Source organism: Syngnathus acus, chromosome 6, assembly GCF_901709675.1.
Source record: "Syngnathus acus chromosome 6, fSynAcu1.2, whole genome shotgun sequence".
Classification (NCBI taxonomy): Eukaryota; Metazoa; Chordata; class Actinopteri; order Syngnathiformes; family Syngnathidae; genus Syngnathus; species Syngnathus acus.
The window spans coordinates 14,578,603-14,590,738 of record NC_051092.1 but is presented as its reverse complement, the minus strand read 5'-3'; the positions used below and the strand labels follow the sequence as shown (position 1 = coordinate 14,590,738).

The following is a 12,136-nucleotide window of genomic DNA, read 5'->3' as shown; positions in this document are numbered from 1 at the left end:
AGAAATGTTTCGGATTTGTGTAGCGTACATTGTGACAGCAAACAGGCAGGTGATCGAGCAAGCGTCTGATACGAGAGCATTGTGTTCGTATGGAGCGTGTTTGAAGTGAACAGCAGAGAAGAAAGGAACAAGGCAAAGTGTTGTGAAATAAAATATTACCTGTAATACGCATTTAGAACTGAAGTCTCGCTCTTTATATAGCTGACGTGTCTTGCGCATCCGTTCTGCGCATCTGTAATGGCGGCCTCCGTATGATATCCGGTTTGCGATGGAGATTAAAAAACAAACAATATTTGACAATAACACACCATCAAGGATTGCACCATCGCATCAAACGATGTGTCGTCAATTATGAATTTTACTGACTAAGTGTGTTGGGCAGGATGGCTGAATGCGATGCGCGATTGACAACAAACAAGAAGAAAGGTGATTTCAAGTTTCAAGGGAGATTTTCTTCAAAAAAAACAAAAACAAAACAAAAAAAAAACATTGTACCCATGTATAATGCGCACCCCAGATTTTAGGACAATAAATTAGCTAAATTTTGCGCATTATACATGGGAAAAAACGGTATACTATATATAGTGTAGTATAACTATTTTAAAATTGCAATTTTGAGTACGAGCGGTACAAAGCTTGTGTACACTGACCAAATTTGAATTGTCTACAAAAAGTGATATTAGAATTAGAACAGTTTGTTAAACAGCATACAAAATAGATTTTTTTATAACAACAATAATGCTCACTGTAACATTATATTCGACGCTATTTCTGCATATGGTTTGTGTTTAGGCGGGAACCAGACGCGTGTGTAAACACCATGACGTCACAATCACGCGACGCAGTTGTCAAGCCCGTGACGATCAAGTAAACAAACGACAACAATGGAGAACATCCAGTCGATGGTGTTCTTTCTGCTTGGCATGTGGCTCTTTATCACGAGGAGAAGGCAAGCTTTGTTCGAGAGGAGATTGCAGGCTGCGCGGAGGAACACTGCGGAGAAAATGAGGAGAGTTTGGGAATTGTTGGAGGACCACCCCTTTCCGAGACGAAGACGACGACGCCAGATGGTGAGAATTTCTTTTGGGATAAATCAGCAACGATTGTGACTTTTTTCGGCACGATGGTCTAGTATAGAAACAAATAGCTGATATAAGATACAATAAGATACTTGAGAATAGATCTTTAAACTGTCAGGAAAAATGTCAACAAAACCAAGCTTTTTGAAAAGCCAACAACCACTATTGGAGCTAAGAAACCCATTTTTATGGCAAAGAAAGAATTGGTTTGGTGAACTACCACCACCACCACGAGTCAATGAATGATATTAGTAAAGAAACAGCAATACATTAATCCAGCAAAAGTCATAAATAGGGTCAGTCAAAAACATGTTACGTGAACGTGTTGTGACCACTAACAATCTCCACCAGGATCTCTTTGCAGACATAGTACTACTACTACTATTTCTCCTTTGATAACCAAACCCAACGCGATGTGCTTTCCAGATGCTTCAATTGCTGCTCAAGCGCCGGCGCCGTCCGAGCATCTGGGTGGTGCACCGCTCCAACATGTGGTGGGACCAGATCGTCCCAGGCTTCACGCGCGCAGAGTGGGTGCGCCACTTCCGCATGTCCGAAGCGACCTTCCTGGACATCTGCTCCAAGCTGCGGCCGGCCATGGAGAAACGCGACACCAACTTCCGCGTGTGTGTGCCGCTCAAGAAGCGAGTGGCCGTCGCTCTGTGGAAGCTGGCCACCAACAGCGAGTACCGAAGTATTGGCTACCTTTTCGGCGTCAGCAAGACCACAGTGTGCCGCTGCCTGCGCGAGTTCTGCTCGGCTGCCTGCGCGCTGCTGCTGCCATGCCACATTCGCTTTCCCGACCCGGAGATGCTCGCCGGAACGGCGGCCGACATCGAGGCAAGGTGGGGGCTTCCCCGATGCGTCGGCGCCATCGACGGCTCCCACATCCCCATCATCGCGCCTCAGGAGAAGCACTGGGATTTCATCAACGCCAGGGGCTGGCATTCCATCATCCTGCAAGGCGTGGTGGATGGCAAGGGGCTCTTTTGGAGCGCGTGCGCCGGCATGGCAGGAGGTCTGCGCCACGCCCGAGCACTCAGGGAGTCTCTGTTGTGGGAAACAGCCGAGCAAGGGTGCTTGGAACCCGGCTACTACATCCTGGGAGACTCGCCTTATCCGTTAAAGACGTGGCTGTTGAAAGCATTCCAGCAGGACAGTACGCTGATGCCAGAGCAGCGCGCGTTCAACGAGAGCGTGCGCTGCGCCAGAACCACGGTGCGCACAGCATTTTCCAGACTCAAAGGTAGGTGGCGCTGTCTGACCAAGACGAATGACAGGGACATCCAGGTGGTCAAGTCCATGGTGTTGACCTGCTGCGCCCTGCATAATATATGCGAGAGACAAGGAGAGGAATACAGGGACCGTTGGGACACTCCCGCTGTGACGACAATGCAGGATGCGAATGACGAAGAGGAGGAGGAAGAGGAAGGTGGACATGTACGAGACGATGTGGTGAGATTTTTAAGAGATGTAACAACTTGAAATAATAAACTATTATTTTGTATTAATGTTGCCTGTTGTCATTTGTAGAGTTGCAAGGATTTAAAAAAATGTTGCCAATTAGTCGGGGAGGCTCTGGTGAGGTTTTAAAGCAATACTTTGTGTGATGTGGTGATGGGCGGATACAAATACGTGACGTTAAAGGTGAAGCCGCAGGTCCAAGAACGTGCCACAAGAGGGCGCTGCTGGATAAGCGTTGCTGCAAACTCGGGTCACTTGTCCACTGGCGCTCACCGGGCAGACTTGAATAATATTGGTAATTTGGGGGAAATATGATCACGTGGAAGCATGTGTGTGAGCACATTTTAAATCATTACTAAAATCACCCGAATGGCCTTGATCTTAAAAGTATACACGCAAACACATTTAAATGGCTCTTTAGTAAATCAAACTGCTATAAAAAGATGTGGAAATTCTTGGTGGTTCACGATGAGGGAGAGCACTGGTGGCCGCATGTGACCTGTGCATTTGCAGCGTTATTTCCCGAGCGGACCACGAGAAGGTGCCACATTAGAGTGTTGTTACAAGAAGAGATTAAAAACTCAAAGTGTGTCACGGCCTCAAAAGTGCAGCAGATGGCCTTCACGCATCCTGCATGGATTGTGTAACACACACTTGAGCTGTTATGAAATAACCAAGAGCACACACTGGTCTTCCCTTTTCTTCATTTGTGTTCAAAGGTCTTTTGTGATTTCAGTTGAATTAGCACACAAACAAATATTCACGCTTGTCCTTGTCGTTAAGGTCATGGGCAAATTCCACCCATCAAGACGAATAGAATGTCAACATATTATTCACACTTTGACCACATTTTTTCCTGCAATTGAATGGCCATTGTTGTGCTCTGCTGTGCGCACCTTGGCCACCTGGGGGCAGTATAATAAGGACATGCATACTCAGAGGTCATGACTGCTCAGGAATGGGTGTTATTCACAGAGATAAAGAATAAATGCCTTCAGCAAACACATTTGACCTGGCCATTGCGTAAAATCCATTTGCCTTAAAAAAAACAACTGGTTACTTTCACAGTATTTTACGCACCCGGGCGCTTGTCACCTCTGAACCGATTCTGTGCCGCTTAAACTGAGTCTGCTTTGTACCTCTCAAAAGTCATCGACTGTCTCGATGCCTCAGCGCGTGGCCTTTAAAAGCAAGGCGCTAAGAATAAGGCTTTTATTTCAAAGTGCTTGATGTGAGCCGCACGTTGACAAACACGAGGGCACGAGCGCTTTCCGAGAAAGGCCGCGGTCATCCGTCGTCCTCCCTTGTGAGCTGACTTTACATAAATGTCTGATTGAGATTAAGGTCGGGAGAGGACGGCGGCCGTCATGGGCATTAATTGACACAAATCCAATCACTACAATACAGACCAAAAAATATGACCACAATTCAATGAGGTTGGGACATCACATAAAAAATAAGAGTGTACAACGATGTGCAAGTTTAATTGAAAACAAGATATTGAAAAAATGTTGATGTCCTGACAATACATTAACAGTCATTCTAGAGCTACAATATTATTAAAAGAATATAAAATGATAAATGGAGCAAATCACTACTTTTTCCCGGTAATTTTGCTCTTTTTTTTTTTTCTTCTTCTCTGTGATAACAGCAGACACGGCAAAACATTTTTAAAACCTTTTTATTTGTTTTTTTTACAATTATTTTCCCCACCACAAGTGACAAGCTTATCCACAGTGTGGACTGTCCAACAATGGAAGCAAACTGTCACCGGGAAACAAAACAATAAATACCTCAACTATGCCAATCTTAAGAAATATATACACATAGAAAATAGAACTTTGGAAAGAAACTGCATAATATTGATTAGACCGGGAAGATGTTTTGAAACAAAAGTTGCCCCCCCCCCCCCCGACCCCCAAGCCAAGATCAAAGTGTCTTTGGCATCGAGTTCAAAGTGCTACATCAAAAAAATATTACATACGTACGCATCTGCGACGTTACAGCTGATTGCATATGATGGTAACACCCCGAAGTGCTTTATTTGTTCTGTTTTGCACGCGGAACCAACGTTGGGGCTGAAAATCAGGTACATGTTCCTCCAACCAGCTCAGTGGCCTAGTGGTAGAGTGTCCGCCCTGAGACTGGAAGGTTGTGGGTTCAAACCCCGGCCGGGTCATACCAAAGACTATAAAAATGGGACCCATTGCCTCCCTGCTTGGCACTCAGCATTAAGGGTTGGAATTGGGGGTTAGATCACCAAATGATTCCCGAGCGCGGCACCGCTGCTGCTCACTGCTCCCCTCTCCCCCAGGGGATGGATTAAAATCACATGGGGATGGGTTAAATGCAGAGGACAAATTTCACCACACCCAGATGTGTGTGTGACAATCATTGGGACTTTAACTTTTTAACTTAACTCCATAAGACTTAAAAGGTGAAGTCCGTTCATGAGGCACAAACGGGTCGGGAAGACAGATGGGGCCACAAAGATGTAACCAGGTCTTACTTGCAAGTAGACCGACAAATGTTTTCTGCGAGCGCCTCGCCGATGTCAACAAAAAATATATAGAAATTTTAAATGTGGATAAATTAAGACTGGCCAATGACTTAGTGGAGTCAAAAAAGTGGCGTGACAATAGCCAAACCCGACATTGTAACAGTTTCATTGGCTCACACGATCCTTTATTGATGTCGACCATCTGATGACTTCTCGGATATTGACCCCTGACCCTTGACGTTGATAAATCGAACTGGCCAACAAATTCAAATGAACCAGAATGACTGACGCCTTACGGAATTCTTTTAAGTACTTGTAAAGAAAAAAATAAATAAAAGGTTGGTTGAAACTCACATCCCTGTCGATGAAGCGGAGGGCGACATGATGTTTTGTCCCAACGTGGCCGTCACAAAGTTGTCCCAAAGTTACTTTGAAAACAACGCGATGCGATGGGGGGGGTGTTAACAAATCTTCAAAAAGTTGTTTCTTACTCAACGCTCTGTCATTGATGGTGTCAAGAAAAAGGAAGCAGGAAGGGGGGGGTCAGGTAAAAGCTGGCATGTGACAACTTGCTTTCAAGCGAATTGATTCGCAGTCTTACAGGGGGAAAAAAAAAAGAGCCTTGATCCTTAAGGTATTAGGAAATGGCAGGTGGGGAGGGGCTGTCAAGGTGGGCTCACTCCTCGTCCGAGCTGCTAGCGACGTCCAGAGAGTAAAGCATGAAGGCCAAGTCGGGGCGGGCCGGAACCGAGGGGTTCCCCGGCTTCACCATCTCGAAGCCCATGTAGTGGAACGTCTTGACAATGGACACTGGCAGTGAAAAACAACACCTTGAGTTTCATGGAAATTTATCAGTGATTATTTTTTGGGGTTGTAATGTCTTATTTTTATTTATTCATTTTTTTGCTGGCAAGTGTCCAATTGGTGGCCGAGCCAACAATTGTAACGAGCTTGTTACGGTGCACAGAATCAAAAAATAAATCTTACGTCGATCCTCTCGCCCTTTGCAGAACCACAGGAAGACAGAGTTCACCTTCAGCTTCTCCTCTGCAAACTCCAGCAAAGCGGTGAGCCTGAAAACACAAATCCATCAGTGGATGGCGGACGAGGGGTGAGGGGAGGGGGTGAGCAACGCCGATGACGCAGTCTTCTCCTTTTACATAAGAGCTGCGAGCGCTTTACATAATATTGCGGTGGCGCAGCCGACGTCCGATTGCCCGTGGCGGATGTGCATGTGCTCACAAACTTTTGACAGCAAGCGCCTGCCTCACCCTTCTTTGCTCCCCTCGGCCAGCGGCCCGGCAGGAATCTCCAGGAAGAGGCTACCTTCTGACAGCACCGTATCCCAAGAGGCCGAGCGGCGCTCGCTCAGCTGGTAGCGGAAGCGCAGCGGCGAGGGGTTCCCGTTCACCTTCGCTGCCTGAGTCACCGTCAACTTGTCATCCTGCGGGCGTAAGCAGCGCCTTCCGTCAGACGAGGCTCGCGGCAGAGTCGCTCGCTAGGCGACTAAAGTGCTAGCTGCTGGGCTAGGTGATTGCGAACTGTTGCTGTTTTGGTTAGCAACAGAGTTCATATGGGCACAGCAACAATTAACAGTCACTGGGCGTGTTGAGTTAGTGGAAAAATATTCACAGCTGATTGCAAAACTGCATTCAGATGATGCCTTTTTTTGTGTGTGTGTGTGTGTGTGTCTTTCAAGATGACGGTGATGAAGCCAATAAGCTCCACGTGAAGGACAATTAGTTGGTTATGGCTGGTTCCCCCAGCGGGCGGAGTCACATGTGCGGCCTACGACACACGCGTGCTAATAACACAGCAGCTTGTGTTTGATTATGCCTGAAATTGATGAAATTTAGCTTGAATGATTCAAGTCAAGCACAAAATTGTGTGCAGATGAAGATAAGAGAACATTACGATGTCCTCAACCCTCAAAAAAAAATTCTACAGAAAGTCCAATTGTTTTACTTGTACAATTTTTAATTGGAGAAAAGTCACCGTGTCATTTTGTGAACGCATGTGTGGCTTCTTCTTAAGAAAACTCATTTTGGTGTCCAGTGAGACAAAATTTGAAGGACACAAACTTAAAAAAAAAACAAAAAAAACAACTGCCCTCACATGTATACAAAAAGGGTTTTTATATTTCTACATTTCATTACAAGGTGTAAAAAAAAAAAAAAAAAAAAGCGTATGAAATGTTGTTTGACTCTCGCTCACCTTATGTAGAAGCACGTCGTCAAGAGCGTGATCCCTGAAAGTCCCTCGCCCACCCGGGATCTTCAGCTGTGGGTGAGGGGCATCAGGAGCACCACTGAGGCCCTGGGGGAGGAGGAACGGAGCCTGGAAGCCGCAAGCCCAATAACCACGAACTGCACAGAAAGAACGCGCCAGTGAGTTGCGTTTGAGGGAACACGTATGCTTGTTTACTTTTTCCTTTACGAGTGGATGGGCGGCGGTTTCCTGAATTGAAAAGAATCTATCCATTTGATACGATATCTGACTTTCTTTCTCCTCAACCTTTTATTTGTTCTCCCAGTGTATGCAAAAAGTGTGGCAGCAAGCGGACAAGGAGATGAAAAAGAAACAATAATGAAACGAAAATGTCAAAGCTATTATTTTGACTCCAGGGCGAATGTGTGACGAGACAGCCCATTCGGTCTTTGTGCAAGCGTCCCATTCAAACATCTTTGACACTTGCAACTGTGTGCCACGTTTCCACAAGTAAGTAAATCAATTCAGTTCACTTCATTTTGTTAAAAAATCAAATTAAATTAAAAATAAAATTAAAAATTAAATAAATATATGAATGAAGAAATAAAAATCAAGCTCAACCTTGGATAGTAACAAAAAAGCGCATTCCCCCAAAAAATGGCGAGTAGTTCCGCCCCCTGACAATGAACGGGATGCTGGGTGGCAACGCGCTGCGAAAGAAAATTGCGAAAGAGCCAAAAAGCCGTGCTTTGACATCAGCACAAATCCAGACAGAAACTACAACAAATTTTGGGCTCAACTTGAAATTTGGGTCTGGTCAGTTGAATACATATCGCTATGCAGACGACATCAGTGATTAGAGGCGGAGCTTCCCAACCAGCACATTGGGTGGCATGACAAGACGCCGCTGCAAATAGCCCGCCGGGGGTTTCTGCCAGCGCTCCTCTTGACTTGCCGCGGCCTTAGGTGACATGAGACAGACTCGTTCGTGTCCAAGCGGGTCAGGCAGGGGAGCCGGCGACCCAATTGCGAAGCCATCCAACCAAACTTTGTTTGCTAGCAAATGTTGACATAGACGTCACGTGCGGCATATTTGTTTTTCTGCCCATGAAGACCAGCGCAGCTCCCATTCTGGCCCGACTCGGTGTAAAAAAAAAAAAGAAAAAAAACGTGAGAAGCGCCGGACCAGCGCTTGCCATCGCAAGTCACGATAAGAATCACGGGAGGAGAGACAGACGGGCAGGACACAGATGGAGGAAACGATTAAGACTCAGCTGCCACCGAGAGCTCCTTGTCTTTTTTTTTTTCTCCATTGCGCTGCCAGAACCCAATGGACGCACCAGCTTGTTGTGAAAGGTGACACTGTGACATTTCAACCGGACCCCCCTCCCCGAACAAAATAGTCGCCCAGGTCAACCTAAAAACAGAATCTAGGTTATGTTTTGAAGAAGGTCAAGCAACGCTGGTGACGAAGACATTCAGAGATGTTGGGAAGCGTTGCCCTTCCTGCCGCCGCTTGGACAGAATCGGAAGATTGGTTTGAAAGGAAAACAAGGGAAGGGATGAACGTTGAGGTGTTTGGAGGACGGCCAAGAGACACGCGGGGAACAAAACATCCCTGGCTGGAGAAGAGCGGAAAGCCTTCCAACGGCACAATGGGAGAGTGGGGAGGCGAGTGGAAGTCGGCCGCTGCGCCGTCGAAGGCGAGGATGCCGCCTTTCGACTCAATTGCATTTCGGCAAATCTGCATTTGAAGAAAATTGGAGCAACAAGTTGAAAAATCATCTTGCGCACAAGCCAAGTGTCAAATAGCTTGATTATTTTTTTCTTGTGCATTTCTGAGCACATCTGGCTTTTTGTGAGCTATTTCCATGGCAGCTTCTCCAACGCCAACTTGTCAATGTTTGACTTAAGCAAGTTTGGCTGTATTAGAAGCGCAGATAAGAAAAAGCTTGATCGCGTTGCGAGTGCCCACCATCCTGAACCCTGAACGCTAGTCAAATAACCAAAAGTAGCCCAAAACAACAAAACATTGACTTTCGACCAGCAGCCCGTGCGGCTTTTTCTATGGCGGCCTAATTTCTTCTACACATTGACGCAAAGTGAATCAAGTCAAAACAAGGCTTGGCCCCACCCACCTCAAAGTCATCCGCCGACATTGTTTTTGCTTTCAGTCTAATCTGAAACTACTAGACTCCACACATCAAGCAAGACAGTAAAAACAAAAGCGTGTGCGCGACATGGCAGGGCGTGTCTGAAAGCACCGCGGCGGCCAGCCAACGCATTACAAAACAAAAACCAGCACATGGACCGAGAACACAACACGTGAGTCGCGCTTGAAACTTTACAAGAATGTCTTTGAAGAACCATAAGGTGAGTTTGTTTGACAACAAACAGGCCATTGCAAAAAAAAAATCATTTTGCCATCAAAAGCCTTCTCAAAATGAACGGAAAAAGACTCAGTAAACTACTCTGTGTGTCTCGAGAGACAACAACTGATTGGAATCAGAAAATCAGTTTGGATTCAAAAGATGTACAGAATCGAATCATAAACGCTTCACTTTGAAATTGATGGAGACTCAAATGATGCTTTATTGGAGCGAGAGACTGGAGCACTGACAAGTTCACAAGAACGTCATTACATCATCCTTCTTCAAACTCAGCCGTACCATAATGGATTCGGAATTCCACCATATCGAACCGGATCCAATGATTCCAAAGCGCTCCGCAATCGTATCAAGCCGCTTTGAAAATGGCTGGCAGCCAAAGCGTTAACCTCTACATGGATAGGCCGAGTTAGGACATTGGCATCTGGCCCAGAAGCACTTCACATCTAGTGTGACGCATTCAAGCTCGCCCCAAGCCCAAGCGAGGCCTCAAGCCAAAGCCGGCACGCTCGGATGCTTTGGGCTCGGCGGACGGAAATTCTGAGCGCCGCCGCACATAAGACGCTTCGGCGTGGAGTCCGTGACTACGCTTATACATCCGGACCATTGAGGGTCAAGCGAAAAACCAAAACAGTTTTGCCCACCTGGCATTTCCAAAAAATATTTGCCTTGAGTCGCTTAAGCAGAACACCACGATGCAACCACAGCAGCATTCGATCAATGACAACGTTTGCATCTAATTACAACTGGCAGTCAACATTTCAAAGCCAAGCCGAAGAAGACAATTACAATTTGCACCATTGTGCTTGAGGGAAGAAATGCCGACCAGCCGCAATCATAAAAGTGAATATAAAACAAACTGAAGCATTTCACCAAACCACAAAACCAATTAAAGTCTGCGAGCTTGATGCTGACAAATAGCAAAGGCAGGCAACGAATTATAAAACTTTTTGTTTTGAATTATGAAGAGTTTTGTCTTTTGATAATTTTTACTTGACTTTGATCCCATCTCATTTCAATACTGCACCATTCATTTGGAATCACTCAAACTTTACAGTATCATGATGGCGATACAACAGATTTGGAGGAGCAAGCTTTTCCCTATTCATGGCCTTTGTGAAGTATTTTTTTTCGGCCACAATTTTTTTTCCAGTACGAAAACTATGCAACTTAATCCAACATGGAAAAGTATATTTACACAACAGACCATTCGCCAGTTCTGTTGATTTGCATTACACTACATTGGAATTGCAATTTGGGTGACATATTCTCCATGTTTGTCAAGGCCAAAGGTCCTCACTGTATTAAATCATATGATTAAAGAATAAAAGAGTGTCGTGCATTAAAAACAAAAGTTCGTTTGCGTGAAGGGAAAAGGGCTTCACGGAGACACGATGGAACATTCCAGGTACTCAACATGAAGAGGAAGTCGCGACATGTTTCCAAACATTACACAGCAAGCATGTCGTCAGTCTAGGTTTGTTTTTAAGTTGTTTTTTTCTAGGAGGCGCGGGGTCGCCTTCCCATCACCGGAGAAAAGCTTTGCCTCGGAATGCGGTCAAAGTGACATTATTATTAGCACGAGTCACTTCCTACCTTTCGTCTGCGTTCAACATGACAGCCTCGACGACAGCTTTTTACGGTCTTTGTTTTTTTGAAAGAATAAAAAAGTTTTATGGGGAGCAAAAAGGTTAGGCATAAAAACTCTGCGTTCGACGAACTCCAACGAGTTTTATCCGGGTGCTTCGGTTTTGTTTCGATCAAGGTGGAAAGGAAATCAGCTACGGCCAACAAACTGCTAGGAAAGCGCTTGCGCTATTTATATAAAGGAGACGCCGCGGTGCATTGTGGGTGACTCCGCCCCCTCCCAAGCCTCATCACGCCATCTCATAAACAAAAGGCTGAAAACTTCAAACAACACTATTAAAAAGTTGTTTTTACATTTTATGAAAATATTCTTTATTTATTCGTATGTTACGTCAATTAAAATGAAGGGTTACTCACGAGGGCGGCTGTAGGCAAACTTTAGTGCATTTTCTTTCTTCATTAATGAACAGATTCTGTTGATAAAATCGTCCATTCTGATAAAAAAAAAAAATTTCTCATTCTTATGGGATTATTCATAATTAATCGTTTCCATCTCACTGTCTTCTATCTTCTTCTGTCTCACCAACCACCTGCATGTCCTCCCTTAGCTTCTTTTTGGCCTAATACGTACTTGCATTCATAACATACTATAGAGTATTTTTCTTCTTGCTGTGAGTTCACTTTGCCCGAGGGACTGACCTACATCTCCGCAGCTTTTTTCCACCCTAAATCTTTGCGCTTCGGGATTAGTTTACCATCTGATAAAGGTGTTGCGTCTACAAACCTTCGACTAGTTTTATTTAGCAACATCTGCAGCTTTGAATTAAAGCAGAGTTAGAGCATCGTCTGGTTTTCTATTTTGAAATGTTATGCCTTCATGGGACGATACACATCCTCAAAACGAGAACAGA

At 45.2% G+C, this 12,136-nt stretch overlaps 2 protein-coding genes across 2 annotated transcripts; one reads left to right on the top strand and one right to left on the bottom strand.

The window, feature by feature from the left end:
• Nucleotides 1-832: 832 nt before the first annotated feature.
• On the top strand, nt 833-2,590 carry LOC119124045 (protein ANTAGONIST OF LIKE HETEROCHROMATIN PROTEIN 1-like). Its single transcript, XM_037253669.1, has 2 exons — nt 833-1,070; nt 1,506-2,590. Exons 1-2 carry the CDS (start codon nt 885-887, stop codon nt 2,562-2,564), a joined length of 1,245 nt encoding a protein of 414 aa, XP_037109564.1. The 5' UTR covers nt 833-884; the 3' UTR covers nt 2,565-2,590.
• Nucleotides 2,591-4,997: 2,407 nt separating this feature from the next.
• On the bottom strand, nt 4,998-11,449 carry LOC119124093 (ornithine decarboxylase antizyme 2-like). The gene is given in 6 exon segments (XM_037253772.1): nt 4,998-5,853; nt 6,031-6,116; nt 6,315-6,487; nt 7,258-7,341; nt 7,343-7,409; nt 11,235-11,449. Coding segments are annotated over 6 exon segments (564 nt in total). The 5' UTR covers nt 11,255-11,449; the 3' UTR covers nt 4,998-5,719.
• Nucleotides 11,450-12,136: the final 687 nt, after the last annotated feature.